Genomic DNA, 16,010 nt, shown 5'->3' with positions numbered 1-16,010 from the left:
GAAGAAGAAGAAGAAGAAGAAGAAGAAGAAGAAGAAGAAGAAGAAGAAACCCAGGTCAAAGGCACAGGAAATATTTTCAACAAAATCAAAAAGAAAAAATTCCCTAAACTACAGAAGGAAACGGCTATCAAGGTATAAGAAGCACACAGAATACCAAATAGAAAAGAAAAGAAAGTTCCCTCAGCATGTAACAATCAAAGCACTAAACATACAGAACAAAGAAAGAATATCAAAAGCTGCAAAGAAAAAAGAGCGAGTAACACATAAAGGCAGACTTACTACACTAATACCTGACTTCTCAGTGGAGAATCTAAAAGCCAGAAGAGGCTAGAAAGATGTCCTGCAGACTCGAAGTGATCACAGATGCCAGCCTGGACTAGTATGCCCAGAAAAACTTTCAATCACAATAAGTGGAGAAAATACGACATTTCATGATAAAATCAAATTTAAGCAACATCTATCTATAATACAGCTCTACAGAAGATGCTAGAAGGAAAACTCAAAACTAAAGAGGTTAACCACACTCAAGAAAATACAAGAAGTAAAAATTCCCAAACCAGCAAATCAAAAGGGAGAACACACACACACAACCACAACATCAAAACAGCAGGAACCAAAAAAAAAAAAAAAAACCCAAAACACCACACTCTTTGACAATCCCTCTCAACATCAGTGATCTCAGTTCCCCAATAAAAGGACACAGGTTAACAGAATGAATACAAAACCAGGATCCATCCTTCTGCTGCCTTAACATCAAGGTTTGACATTACCACAGGGTAAATTATGGAAAAGGGTATATTGGGAAAAAAAAAAGAACCTAAGAACCAAACTGGTACAGCCATTTTAATATCTGAAAAAACACACTTCTCTCAAAACTCATCAGGAAAAATAGATACAGACACTTTATACTCATGAAAGAAAAAAAAATCCACCAAGAGGCATTGCAATTCTTAACATCTATGTACAAACACAAGGGCACCCAAAATCATAAAAGAAACACTACTGCAGATTAAATCACATATTCACCTTCACACATGGATAGTGGAAGATTTCAATACTCACTCTCTCCTACAGACAGGTCATTTAGACAAAAACCAAATAAAAAATGCTGGATCTAACTTAGGTCATAAATCAAAAGGGCCTAACATTCATTTATAAAACATTCTAGCCAAACACCTCATGGAATCTTCTCCAAATGGCCCACATATTGGACACAAGCAAGATTCAATAGATACAAGAAAATTGAAATAATTTCCTGCATCCTATCAGGCTACTATGGATTAAAGTTGGACATCATAAATGACAGATGCAACAGAAAGCTTACAAACTTATGGGAACTGAACAGCTCTTTACTGAATGAAAAATGAGTCAAGACAGAAATTAGGAAAAAAGCTAAAGATATTCTAGAAATGAATACACCACATTCCCAAACTTACCAGACACAATGAAGGTGGTTCTAAGAGGCAAGTTCAGAGCACTAAATGTATATATAAGAAAATTAGAGAAATCTCATACTAGTAGCTGAACAGCACACTGAGAGTTCTAGAACACAAAGAAGAAATCACACCCAAGGAGTTATAGAGGGCAAGAACTAATCAAACTGAGGGCTGAAATCAATAAAATAGAAAGAAAAAGAACAATACAAAGAATTAATAAAACAAACAGTTGGTTCTTTGAGGAAATCAATATGATTGACAAAGTCTTATCCAAAAGAGGGAGAAAAAATATACAAATTGAAAAAATTAGAAATGAAAGTGGAGACATAACAACATACACCAGAGAAAACCAGAGAATCATAAGGACATACTTTAAAAACCTATATTCCACCACATTGGAAATCTAAGAGAAATGGATAATGTTCTTAATACTTATCACTTGCCAAAATTAAATCAAGATTACCTAAGCAATCATATAAACAGATCTATACAACCCCTAGTGAAATAGAAGCAGTAATTAAAAGTCTACCAACAGCAACAAAGACTGAGGCCAGATATTTTCAGCAAAGAATTTTACCAGACTTCAAAGAAGAGTTAATACCAATACTCTTCAAATTATTCAACAAAATAGAAAAAAAAGAACATTGCTAATTAATTTTAGGAGGCCACAGTTACTCCTATAACCAAACCATTTAAAGCAGTGATTATCAACCAGTAGATTGCAAACCCTTTGAGGGTCATATATCAGATACCCTGTATATATCCTGTATATGTAATTCATAACAGTAACAAAATTACAGTTATGAAGTAGCAACGAAATAATTTTATAGGTGAGGGTCACCACAACATGAGGAAATGTTTTAAAATTGACTCAGCATTAGGAAGGTTGAAAAACACTCACTAAAAGACCCAACATAGAAAGAGAATTACAGAAAAATGTCCCTCATGACCGTAATGTAAATATTCTCAATAAAAAACTTTCAAAGTAAATTCAAGAACACATAAAAATGATTATCCACCATGATCAAGTAAGTTTCATCACAGAGAGGCACAAGTGGCTTAACAAAGATAAACCAGTAAATAAAGTTCACCACATAAACAAACTGAAAGAAAAAAAAAACCACATAAACATCTCATTAGATGGAGAGAAGGCATTTGACAAAATTCAATACCAGTTCATGATAAAAGTTCTGGAAAGATTAGGAGTACAAGAGACATAACTAAATATAACAAAAGTAGTTTACAGCAAGCCACAGACAAGATCACCATAAACGGAGAGATACTCAAAGCAATTCCACTAAAATCAGACATAAGACAAGGCTGTCCACACTCGATGTATATTCAATACAGCACTTAAAGTCTAAGCTACAGCAGTAGGATGGCTAAAGGAGATCAAGGAGATATAAATTGTAAAGGAAGAAGTCAAAGTGTCTTTACTTGCTGATATTATGATAGTGACCCTAAAACTTTCCCTGGAAAACTCCTACTTTCAGTAAAGTAGCTGAGTAAAGGAATTAACTCACAAAAATCAATAGCCCTCCTTATAGAAATGACAAATGTGTGGAAAAGGAAATCAGGGAAACAACACAGTAGCTTCAAATTACATACAATATCTTAGGGTAATTCTAATCAGGCAAGTGAAAGAGAAGCTGAGGAGGAAGGTGACCCTGTAGGAGGATCAGCAGTCTCAATTAATCTGAAACCCTAAGATCTCTCAAACACTGGACCACCAAAAAGGCAGCATATACCAGCTGATATGAGGACCCCAACACATATACAGCAGAGGACTACCTGGTGTGTGCTCAATCAGAGATGGTATACCTAACCCTCAAGAGACTGGATACCCCATGGAGCTTAGAGTGGGAGTTGGGTGTTAGGGACATCCTCATGGAGACAGGGGGTGGAGAGGAAGTATGGGATGTGGAACAGTCGTAGGGTGGACTGGGTGGGGGAATAAAAGCCAGAGTATTAAATAAATAAATAAATATATCAGAAGATGGAAAGATCTCCCAGGCTCATAGATTGGTGGAATTAACACAGTAAAGATGGACATATTACCAAAAGCAATCTTCAGATTCAATGTACTCCCCATCCAAGTCCCAACACAATTCTTAAAAGGACAATTTTCAGCATTGTGGAAACACCAAAAAACTCCAGGATAGCTAAAGCTAAAACAACCCTGAATAATAAAAGAACTGTGAAAGGTATCATCATCCAAGATTTCATTTTGTACTACAGAGCTATACTAATAAAAAAACAGCATGATATTGGCACAAAAACAGATATATTGATCAATAAAATAAAATTGAAGATTTGGACATAAATCCATATACACCTGATTTGTGATAAAGAAGCCAGAAATAAACAATGAAAAAAAGTCTTAAATGATGCTGATAAAACTGGGAGACTGCACGTTGAAGAACCCAAAAAGATTCATACTTATAAGGTTGTGCAAAATTCTACTCCAAATGGGTCAAAGATCTTAACATAAAACCAGATACACTGACTCAGATAGGAAAAAAAAATGGGGAATAGCTTACATTTGTTGCACAGGAAAAGACTTTCTAAACAAAACACTGTTAACATAGGCACTAAAATCAACAATTAATAAATGGGACCTCATGAAAATGAAAAGCTATCCACAGGAAAAGATAGCATTGGTTTAACAAAGTAGCAGCCTATAGAATGGAAAAATATATTTTCTTTTTACCAACTGCACATCTGACAGAGGACTAATATCAACATTATATAAAGAACTCAAAACACTAATTATCAAAAAATAACCCAATTAAAAATGGAGTATTTGTGGAGATTAAAATTAAAAATGGAAATCTAAATAGAGAATTCTCAGTAGAGGAATCTCAAATATCTGAAAAACACTTTAAGAAATGTTCAACATCTTTAGCCATCAGGGAAAATACAAATCAAAACATCTTTGAGATTTCATCTTACAACTATTAAAATGGCTAAAATCAATAAAACCAGTGACAGCTCATGTTGACAAGGTTGTGGAGTGAAGAAAACACTCATCTATTTCTGATGGGACAGCAACCTTGTATAGTCACTACAGAAATCAGTGTGTTGGTACCTCAAGAAGATGGGAATTGATCTACTTCAATCTAGCTTTGGGGTTTTTGAAACAAGGCTCTACCATCATCTGCTGACAACTATTCTCTCTTTGAAAGACAGCTCTGGGTCAGCTATTAGGCCTTAGGGGAAACTGAACATTTGATAATAGACCACTACATTAGCTAAGTTACCATGCAACATCGTGAGCTGTGTGTTATCTGATGGACCAAGTCATAAAGTAGGCTGTGCACTGCAGTAATCTATAATTAAATGTAGGAGGAGCTAAGGTGGGAGGAGAAAGGAGAGGAAGTGGTATGTACATGGTTGGTCCCAAGCATTTCCTGAAGGCACAAACAAGTTAGATAAAGATGTTGCCCAAATACCTATGGTTTCTACGCTTCATTATGATTCTGTCTACTGCCAAGTAGGCACCCATAGCCTCATGGGTTGTTTCTTATGATCTGTTCATAGAAGAAGAGAAGACTAGGGTCTGGTTTGCTGATTGTTCTGCACATTATGTGCACAGCTGCAGCATCACAGCCCTTTTCTGGAACAACTCTGAAAGACACCAGCGAAGAGAAATCTTCACAGTGAGCAGAACTTCAGGCAGTATACACTGTCATACATTTTGCTTGGATGGGCAGACGTGTGACTGCTTCACTGATCCATGGGCACTAGTCAGTGTATTAGCTGGATGGTCAGGGTCTTGGAAAAGGTATGACTGGAAAATTGGCAAGAAAGACATCTGGGGGGAAAAGTATGTGGATGGATCTCTCCAAATGGACAAAGTACATGAAGATACTTGTGTCCCATGTGAATGTTCATCAAAAGGTGACTTCAGCTGAGGAGTTCAATAATCAAGTATATAGGACAGCCTATTCTGTGAACAGTCAGCCTCTTTCCCCAGCCATCCCTGTCATTGCCCATAAACAAAGTAGCCATAGTGGCAGAAGTGGAGGCTGTGCATGGGCTTGACTACATGGACTTCCACTCGCCAAGCTTGACCTGGCTAGAGCTGTTGCTGAGCTACAATTCTGTCAATAGCAAAGATTAACATTGAACCCCAGATATGGCTGTCACCATTCCCCAGGGTGACCAGCCAGAGACCTGGTGGCAGGTTGACTGCAATGGCCCATTTTCTCTGTGGAAAGCATATCACTTTGTCCTTACTGGCATAGATACTTATTCTGGTTATGGATTTTCCTGCACACATGCTTCTGCCAAAACCACTTCACAGAACACTTTTCCACTATCATAGTATTCCACGCAGTATTGCTTCAGAGTTAGGGACTCACTTTTTTACAGCCAGTGAATTATGACACGACTCACCAAGGAACTTACTTATCCAGGGAAGTATGACACTAGGCCTATGATCATGGCATCCATTGGTCTTAACATGTTCCCTACCATCCTGAAGCAGCTGACTTGACAAAGTTTTTGAAGACAAAGGTACTGAACCAATTAGGTGGTAGCAGCCAGAGGGCTGGGGCAGGATTCTTCAAAAGGTGGTATATGCTTTGATTCAGCTCCCAGTGTATAGTACAGTTTCTCTCATAGCCAGGATCCACAGAACCAGGAATCAAGGGGTGAAAATGGAATAGTTGCACTTACTATATGACCCTTAGAGCCCCACTAGGAAAATTTTTGCTTCACCATCCCACAACCTTACTTTCAGCTGGTCTAGAAGTTTGGGTTCCAGAGTAGGAAGCACTCCTCCCAGGAGCCTCAAACAAATATTTTATTGAACTCAATAAAAAAGTCTGGAAGCTCAGACTTTCTCCTTGCCACTTGGGATTCTAATCTCTTTAAACCAACATAAGAAGAAAATAACAGTGGTAGAAGGGATGATTAATCCAAATTACCATGGGGAAATTAGAATCCTTCTCCACAATGGAGGTAAGAAGGGTTGTCTAGAGTGTAGGAGGTCCCTAAGGGTATCTCTTCATGCTACCATATCTTGTGATTGAAGTCAATGGGAAATTACAGCCATTAGGCTGGAAGACAAAGAACACAGACTTGTCAGGAATGAAGATATGTAAGTCATTCTTGTAGGAAAAGAGCCAAGACTTGCTGAGGTACTTGTCAAGGGTGGAGGAATTACAGAACTGGTTTCAGAGGAAGGTAGTTGTAAATAGTAGCTAAGGCCTTGTAACCAGTTACAGAAATGAGAGTTATAGTTGACATGAATGTTTCTATCGTATTTTGTTAAGAATTTGTTTGTACAGATATTTGTGTTTTCTTCAACGTTTTATCATGTTATATAACATCAATTAAGAGAATATTAATGATTAACATATTTAAGTTTGAGATGCTAAAAGACTGCCGGGCAGTGGTGGCACACACCTTTAATCCCAGCACTTGGGAGGAAGAGGTAGGTGGATTCCTGAGATGCTAAAAAAAACCTCTCTCAATGGACATCGCCACCTATTCTAAATTTATAATGCATTTGCAGTTGCACTAGAGATAGTTATAGCATATTGGACATAATTATAACCCTGTCAAACATATAATATGCTTTTAATTGTACATGGAATGGCTATATCATGCCTAGACATTATTATGACCAGGTTACTGCTTTCATTTGGAAATTAATCACAACATAAGATGATACTATTGTGTGTCATGTTGACAAGAGATGGACATGTGGTAGCTATTGTTAATTGCAAACCTGGCTGCATCTGGAACTAAAACCTAAATGGAGGGCACACCTCTAAGAGAACTTTGCTTAATTTGAAGTAGGAAGAACTACTTCTAACCTGAATCTTTGAAGCAGGAAGACAGACCTTTCATCTGGATCTTGAGGATGGAAGATCCACCTTTAATCTGGACCATACCTTCTGCTGAAAAGCCTATATAAGGACATGAAAGAAGAAAGTTTTGCTCTGTGCCTAATTGTCCTTGCCTTGCTAGCAAATCCATTCCTTCACTGGCATTAGATTCCAGAATGCACTAAAACCCAGCTGAGACATCCAGCCTTGTGAGCTGAGCACCTACTGGATTCTTGGACTTTCCAGTTCCAAAGGATAAGCCATTGTTGGATTATCTGGACTGCAGCCTGTAAGTCATTCTAATAAATCCCCTTTCTATAGATGATAGATAGATAGATAGATAGATAGATAGATAGATAGATAGATAGATAGATGATAGATAGATGATAGATAGATAGATAGATAGATAACTCATTCCATAAATTCTGTGACTCTAGAGCAGTGCTTCTCAACTTTCCTAATGCTGAGAACTCTTTAATATAGTTGTAGTGACCACCACCTATAAAATTATTTTCATTGTTGCTTTCTAGTAATTTTGCTACTCTTATGAATCACAATGTAAATATTTTGGGAGATAGAGGTTTGTCAAAGGGGTTGAAAACTGCTCTTCTACAGAACCCTTACTTAAAACAACCTCTCTTGAGCATGTATCAAAAGGATGCTTCCACAGAGACATTTGCTCAACAATGTGCATTGTTGCTCTATTCATAATTGTCACAAATTAGAAACAACATAGATGTCCCTCAACAGAAAACTGGATAAAAGCAAATGTTACTATTCTTTAATAATAAAAAAAGGTAGCAAGAACCTACAGCCAGACATTATGCAAAGTGAGAGACCTCAGAATACCCAGCCCCAAATGAGATGTCTACATCAAAGCCCTCCCCTCTAGCTTCAGGAAACCCTGTGGAAGATGAGGCAGAAGGAACATAAGAGCCAGAGGCTAGAGAGGACACCTAGGAAACAATGCCCTCTAAAACTGCATGATGGATGCACATATGAACTCACAGAGACTGTGGCAACACGCAGAGGGCCTGTGCAGGTCTGCACCATTTGGGGTCCTAGAGCTGGAAGGAGAAGTGGACACAAGGCACCATCTCAGCCCCAAAGCATCTCCAATTGATAACAACTTGCAAGTTTCCTCCAAGGGAATATCACCGGGGAAACAAACTAGAGTAGGCTGCCCGCCTAGATGGCCAACTGAAAATTAACTCGATGGCATCTTTGGAGGCTCCTTGTCTTATAATGTCATGTCTTACATAATTTTATCTTACTATTTCTATTTTTTTCTCCTTTTACCTCATAGTACTTTGCATACATATTATGCCTTCTAGTTTAGTATTTTTGTGAGATTCCTGAGTGTGTGTAAATGAGTAGAAATCTCAGTTTCTTGTGCCTTCTGTTTTTGTTTTGTATGGCCTTTATAGCATCGTATTTGTTTTGCTCAAGTACAATGTGTTAGTTTTTGTTTTAGCATTTTATTTTATTTTATTTTATTTTATTTTATTTTATTTTATTTGTGTTTCATAGTAGGCTGTTTGTTCTCTAATGTGAAACAGAAGTACGGTAGGTGTGGAGAGTTGGGTGGGAAGGGATGTGGGGAGGATCTGGGAAGGCTACAGGGATACCATATCAGGATGTATATAATGTGAGGGGAAAATCTATTTTCAATAAAGAAAAAAAAATGAAAGAAGGGAAAAAACTTTCAATGATTTAAATATCAAAGAGTAAACCTAGAAGTTGAATGAATTCCACTCTCAGTCTGTGGAATGTCATGACAACCAAAATCATTCAAATCTCAGCAGGGCATGTGAATACCTCCATGACGTAGTGTGATTGGTATCGGAGAAAATGTCAACAGACAACGAAAGCAAACTTCGACTAGCTTCTGCTAATGAATAGATGGGTGCCAATGCTCCGGTCGAGCACCGGGCTTTGGTCTTTACATCCTTCTGGTTTCTCTTCCAGAGGTCCCTCTGTGTAGTAATGCTTCATGACATGTCAGCATGCTGTACACATGGGGCACAATGCAAAGGTCAGTGTGTCCTCATCTGCCTCTGCAATTAAACTGTTAATTCAGTTCTGCCATAGTAGAGAAATCTACCTTAAAGTCAACGCAGCACACAGTGCATGCTGTGTGACCAGGAGTGTTAATCAGTTTTCTGAAGGGTGTTGTCAACTTCCATCCAGATAACTCAAGCTTCACATTCAGCACCTAAATGACTCTATGATTGTGTGTAATATTACCTGATATATTCCTCTTTCAAAAGACAGCAAGCTGGACGGTGGTGGCGCACACCTTTAATCCCAGTACTTGGGAGGCAGAGGCAGGCGGATTTCTGAGTTTGAGGCCAGCCTGGTCTACAGAGTGAGTTCCAGGACAGCCAAGGCTATACAGAGAAACCCTGTCTCGAAAAACAAAACAAAACAAAAAGACAGCAATTTGTGAGATACCTCACTGGATTGTAGAAGTAAGATGATTGTGAGTTCCAAATAAAGAAAGTAGAAATTATATAAGCATATATATCATTTATGTATATATAATATAGTTTGGGGATATACATCCACCAAATAAAGAATAAAAATACTCAGAAAAAACCCTGCATTTCTACTTAGGCCTTATGCCTTTCTTGTTATTATTCTCTAAATAATATGGAGTTGCATTTATTTTACATTGTATCACATACTGTGAGTGATCTAAATGTCATTTAAAATAACAAGCTATACATAGGTTGTATGTATATTCAATACAACTTTCACAAAGGAACCTTGAGCAGGTGTGGGCTTTCATATCCTCAGGAGTCTGAGAACCAATCCCCATGTGGATACCATGTGTACACAGGTAAGCACATATGTGCACTTAAAACTAAAAACAAGACTATGGTGGTCTGCTTGCTCTAACATGTTTGATTAATAACACTAATGTATATCCACCTCATATTCATAATCAATATTTCATAATGTTTGGAGCATTATAGTATCACAAATATTAAATAAAAGCAGAACTAACAATCTCGAGTTAAGACATAGGTTTTAAAGTTGAATACACTTAGCAATTATAAAGTCAATCAAGCAGTGATATTCTCTTCCTTCTGTACTGATCTCTGAAAATGCAGATAACTTCCCAGGTCCACTGATTTCTCTGGCTCTCCATCCCACTTTACACAAGGTTTTTCTTCCTCTTTCCAATAACTCTTCTCCTCATCTGTTTCCAAGCCAAAACCCTGCCTTCTAAATACTGTAGGCACAAGCTAACGTTTTCACTCGGATCTGCAGCATTTTCTAAGCTCCCCAAGTCCAGGCTGGCTCCCCAGCTGTGCACTAAGCCTTGGAGGAAAAACCGGGCAGCCTCCTGCTGTTTCCCATGATCCCAGGTGACAAACAACTCAGTATCTTCTGCAGTGACCTAGAAAATGGCTGTGGCCATTGCCTTGAGCCAATACACAAAATCTTGAAGTATTTCCAGAAAAATTGGATTATGAGGAAATCTAAAACCAACAGTGGCTTGTTTGATTTCTCCAATGCTCACTTTGCAAATTTTTTGAATATCAAGTAATTATTGCGCCTCTAAGCAACAACAGTGACCCCAAGGAAGTTGCCAGAGGCTTGTAGAAATGTTTACCACTTCCTACTTCACAGGGGGCAGGATCCTTAGTCTGCTGTCACCATTCCTATTAAGAGCAAATGACAAAATCCTTTGCAGTACCTTCTGCTTCACCTCTGCCACCACCTCAAGCTTAGTCCTTTGATTTCTGATAAATGAAAAAGCTTCAGAAGACTTGAACAGATGGCCACTTGGTGTTTCAATCCAGGGGATGTTGGTAAAGTACTCACCTCACAAAAACAAGGACCTGACTTCAGATCCCTTGCATTCATTCACTTGAAAATCTGGATGCCGCAGCATGTGTTTGTAATCCCAGGAAGGACTCAGGGGCTGAGTGAGAGTGGTGGATCCCTGGAGCTCATTAGCCACCAGTGTAACCAAACAGATGAGCTCCAGGTTTGGTGAGAGACCCTGCCTCAAAGAGTGAGGACGCTGATGTTGATATCCAGGCTCCACAGTCATGGCCAAACTCACTCATTCAAACTCACATGTGTATGTGCACACACACACATGAGCATGTGTACACACACACACCAAGCAGAGCAAAAGAAAGAAATCCAAACACCATTATTAAGGTGAGAAAAGAAAGTTTGTTCTGAGGAATCAGAGGCAAAGATACTCATGGTGACTCTGTGGCAGAGACTCATGCAGGGTCAAGAAACAGGGACCCAAAGAATTGCAATCCAAGAACTTATTTCCACCTTAATTCTGAAGGGACTAAGATAGGAAATGGCATTGCTGGAACTTTGAGAGAGGTGATACTGAGCATGGAGCCTCCAGATACAACATGACAGTTGTCAGCCGCTTTTGGAGCAGGTGCCAGAGCCAGAATCTGGAGTGAGTTGAAAGAAAAATGACCATCCCTCTTCCTTTTGCCCTGAATTTCTCCTGGTGCTTCCCATTGGCAGAAACTAAGCAAAAATTCAATTGGCAAGAAACCCAAGAAGAAACAAACTTGGGGGCACAACACAAGAGCAGAGAGAAATGGGTCTATCTATGAGAGTGAAGGGAAGAAGTTGAGAAATTCTGATAATGAGGATGGACCCACTGTCTGCTTATCTCTCTTCTCCTCCACAGGTACAGAGATGCTCAGGGCGGGTGGTAATATTTCCCAAGGAAAACACCAGCCATTGTCTTTGTTTACTGAAGTTCACACCAAAACTTTTGCATAAACATCTCAAGTTTGTAAATGGAAAACCGAGCAGACACAGCCCATCTGGGATGGAAAAAAAAAAAAGAAAGAAAGAAAGAAAGAAAGAAAGAAAGAAAGAAAGAAAGAAAACAAAACAAAACAAAACAAGACTACCTGAGGAATGAGATGGAGCAAGGCGTCCCCAGACAGCGTCCCCACAGCCAAGCCCACGAACAGCTGTAAAATAAGACTGTAGTTCTCCTCACAGCTGTGGAAAAGGACCAGAGCCGTTCCGAGCATGGAACCCAAGGTCAGGAGTGTTACTGCCGCTGTGCTGTAGCCATATTCTAGTCAAAAGAGATGACAAAGGCTGTCAGTGTGCACTGCTCTTCACTCATGCCTCAGCTAGCAGAAATTCAAATCCACTCTCCGGAGGTCACACTCCATGGGGATGCACATGGTTTTCTAAGTGTTGTATGGGATAAAGGATTATTTTTATTTGTAAAGCAAAGAGTAAAGTGCTGTGTTCTTCTATGACTTGCTGTGTTCTAAATGTTTATTACTCCTCCACCCCAGCCCGCAAGGTGACAATACAAAGAAGGTGAGAACTTCAGGGGGTCATTAGGTTACTAGGATTCTGTTCAAGTGAATGAGGTAGGTGCTTATAAGTGTTGGGAGCCAACTTTTAGCAGAAAGCGGCTAGAAAGCAGCTATCCACATGCTATCCACGCCATACATGCCTGCAAGGCGCATGTGCACTGTGCACGTGCTATCCATGCCTGTAAGGCTTACATGTGTCTACAAGGCACGTGGCAAAAGTGTATAAATACCCCAGATTTCCCTTCAATAAATGAGACTTGATCATAACCTCTGTCTTGTCGCTATTCTGTGCGTCTCTTCCCCTTATCCCCACTCTCTCTCTCTCTCTCTCTCTCTCTCTAGACCCTGACCGGAGCAGCAGTGGTGGCGCAAGCCTTTAATCCCAGCACTTGGGAGGCCAAGCCAGGCAGAGCGGAGCAGATTGCAACATTTTTGTTATAGTAACTATTCAGGCATTGTTAAGTCTTTGTCTCTAGTCAGGCAGAGCGGAGCAGGCCGCAACATATAAGGAACCTCCAGCAGGGGGAGACAGTGAGCTCGTACCATCCTGTGAACCAGAGAGTAGACCCCCATCACCACCACCATTAAACAATCCACCAATACGTTGACTTGCGCTTCTTGACTTCCTGAACTGTGGGAGACAATTTTCTGTTCTTTATAAGTCACCCAGATTATTTTATCACAGCAAAGACTAAGAGATGAGATTTTTGTTTGTGTCACTCTGCCCCCCCCCCACACCCCCACCCCAGACCCTCACCTCAGGCTTTGAGGCTATCCTCTGCTTCTTTAAAACCACTGAAAGAAGTACATACACCGCCTACCTACCACCCACAGAAAAAGGTGATTTCCAGACTGGTAGATGCAACACCAGCATTGAGAGACACTAGGACTGATACCATCTAATGACACTTAAGTACTTCAAAGGCAGGAAGCTGTGCTGAGGGAGCATGGGATATGGCTTCACTGTAGACCAGGGCTCCACCATGGCGGGCTGATCTCTGGAACTGTGAATTAAAGCAAATGCATATCCTCCCTTCTTTAAGTTGCTTTTCTCACAGCAACTATAAAAGCAGCCAATTCAATAAGAGTTTAGGATTAGTTTTTTTTTTTTTTTTTTTTAATTAATATCTGTGTATGGAAAACTAAGGAACAAATGGAACCCTTCAGCTATCATGGTTAAATCCAATTGTAGTTTAACCGATTTTGCTTTTATTGTTTTTAATTATTCATATGATAAGTGTGCAGAAAGAATAAGCATGGGAGGAAGCAGGATTGTCGGTCACACAGGACTACTTACTTCAACTTGCAATGATGCCTGGCCACCTGGAATGGCTGAGGGAAAAGAGGCCAATCAGCCTGATTCTTTGCTCGTACATTAGGAGCCAGCCTCTACCTGAATCCCCAGTATCCTGGACATTGTTAGGCCCTAATCCTGCAGGACTAGAACTCATCCCTGAGAAAGAGGCCCCTTCTACTTTGCCTCCTCCATCAATAGAGTCTATCCTTATCTTCATCAAAGAGCTTTCCTCTAGGTCCTAGCTGTGAGTTCTATTTATCAGCCAATAGAATTCATTCTTACTTTAAAGGTCACAGGTTACAAATTCTACTATGTTGAAATGTATAAGAAAATATAAACCATGAGGTCTTGACCCAGTGCCTTCAAAGATGGTAGTGTCCCAAGATGGTACCATCCAAAGATGGTAGTTTCATTCTGCACTTCACATGGATCCTCCTGCTTGTGTGGGTGGGGGAGGGGAGAGAGAGGAGGGAGTGATTGAAGAACCAGCCTGCCTCCAACTTAGACTTAAAAGCTACCTTATAGTTAAGACAAACTAGGCTCATTACTATTTGTGATGAGACATGTTTCTCAGTGATTGGGCTATGTCTCCTATGCCTCACAAATGGTTCTGTACTGCCTCTTCTAAGAATGGTGATCATGCCTTTGTTTCAAAAGGTTAATAACCATCTTGCAACCCTACCTTTGTTTCAAAAGGGCAGTTATGGCTACCTTGTTATGACTTCCTGTTGTTATAACCACCTGGCAAATCATGTCTTTGTTTCAGGAGGCCATTGTGACTAATTTGTTAGACTTATTTTCTGCCCTGTAACCCTGCCCATCAAATTGCCTATTTGGAAATTCCCTACCCACCTGCCTTCCTCGAATCCAATATGACCTATCCAACCCCCACCTTATGGAGAGGCAGCCCATATGTATGATTTTTTTTTTAAAGCTTGCTAGCTTGGTTTAATTAATTGCTTGCTTTAATTAATTTGACCATGATGATTCAGATCAGTTGTCTTTCTCCTCCCATTTTTGGGGTTAACATTGTCTGACATATATGAGTGTCTATGATTATATGGAGCAATATGTAGGTGCCTGTGGAGGCAGCTGTTAGCCATTTGACATGGATGCTTGGAACCAAACCCCTGTCCATAAGAGCTGTCCATACTCTTACCTGCCAAGTTGTCTCTAGCCCCTCAATTGTAGCCTCAAAGGAAATATCCTCTTACAGTGTGTTATAATAGAAGAATGTTGGGGGAGGGGAACATGAAGCCCCCTCCTAGCTCAGGAGCTATGGCTGCTGGTGGAGGGAAGCAATGATTTCTCGGCAGGGGTGTGGCTGCCCGTAGGTTTCCCAAGTTCAGATGCAAACCTCCACACTCATTAGCATGTTGGTGGAACTAATTGGATTCCCTGGATTTTGTTGTTGCTGTGTTGTGTTTTGATTTTAAAAAAGAGAGCAAGAAGTAGGGAGACTTCTTGTTGGGGGCTCAGGGTAGTGGGAAAGGAGACCTAGAAGTAGCTATAATCAAGATACATTGTGTCCATGTATGAAATTGCCAAAAAAAAAAAAAATATTGTAAACATTGTTTTTAAGTAACTAATGCTCCTTTCCTGCCATTCTTACATGTTTCTAGAAGGTTCTCCCTTCACATCAGATCATGTTAATCACAAAGCAAGAAGCTGGAGATTTTAAGAGCTGCTTTGTGGGTTCCCAGCTCTCACTTCAAAGGGATAAAGGGAGTTGGTAGTGTGCTGAGTAAAGGCAGGAAGTTGCCAGTCCTCAGTCTCCTCATCTCCTCTGCCAATCTTTCACTGTGGATTCCCTCTAGACTGCTCTAGGGGACAATGAAGACTCGGCCTTTGCCAAGTTTGGAAATATGAAAAGTTAGCTGTTTCATAGCTATGTGAATACACAGAACACTGCTGAACTGTACAAACAAAAGTAATTAAGGAGTTGGGAGCCCAGGCCAGTGGTACAGCATGTACTTAGAATTCACAGGGCCCCGGCTCCCTTCCTCTGTCTGCATCTGAAGAAAAAAGTGAAGGTAAACTTTATGATGTTCATATTTTACAACAGTTAATTTTAACAACTTTAAGGATGGCTGGGCTGCTCACA

At 39.8% G+C, this 16,010-nt stretch overlaps 1 protein-coding gene across 4 annotated transcripts in view; it reads right to left on the bottom strand.

Annotated features, from left to right (window-relative positions):
* The window catches only part of Slc39a12 (solute carrier family 39 member 12), a 72,747-nt gene that overhangs the window by 38,945 nt on the left and 17,792 nt on the right, over nucleotides 1–16,010 (bottom strand). For all 4 annotated transcript variants that reach the window (XM_076939522.1, XM_034510220.2, XM_076939525.1 and 1 more), the window contains exon 7: nucleotides 12,184–12,356. In XM_076939522.1, coding sequence (XP_076795637.1) covers nucleotides 12,184–12,356 — 173 coding nt within the window. The remainder of the gene's footprint in view (nucleotides 1–12,183; nucleotides 12,357–16,010) is intronic.

Source organism: Arvicanthis niloticus, chromosome 8 (genome assembly GCF_011762505.2).
Source record: "Arvicanthis niloticus isolate mArvNil1 chromosome 8, mArvNil1.pat.X, whole genome shotgun sequence".
Taxonomy (NCBI): domain Eukaryota; kingdom Metazoa; phylum Chordata; class Mammalia; order Rodentia; family Muridae; genus Arvicanthis; species Arvicanthis niloticus.
The sequence above is the reverse complement of the archived record's forward strand: the minus strand, read 5'-3'. Positions and strand labels throughout refer to the sequence as shown.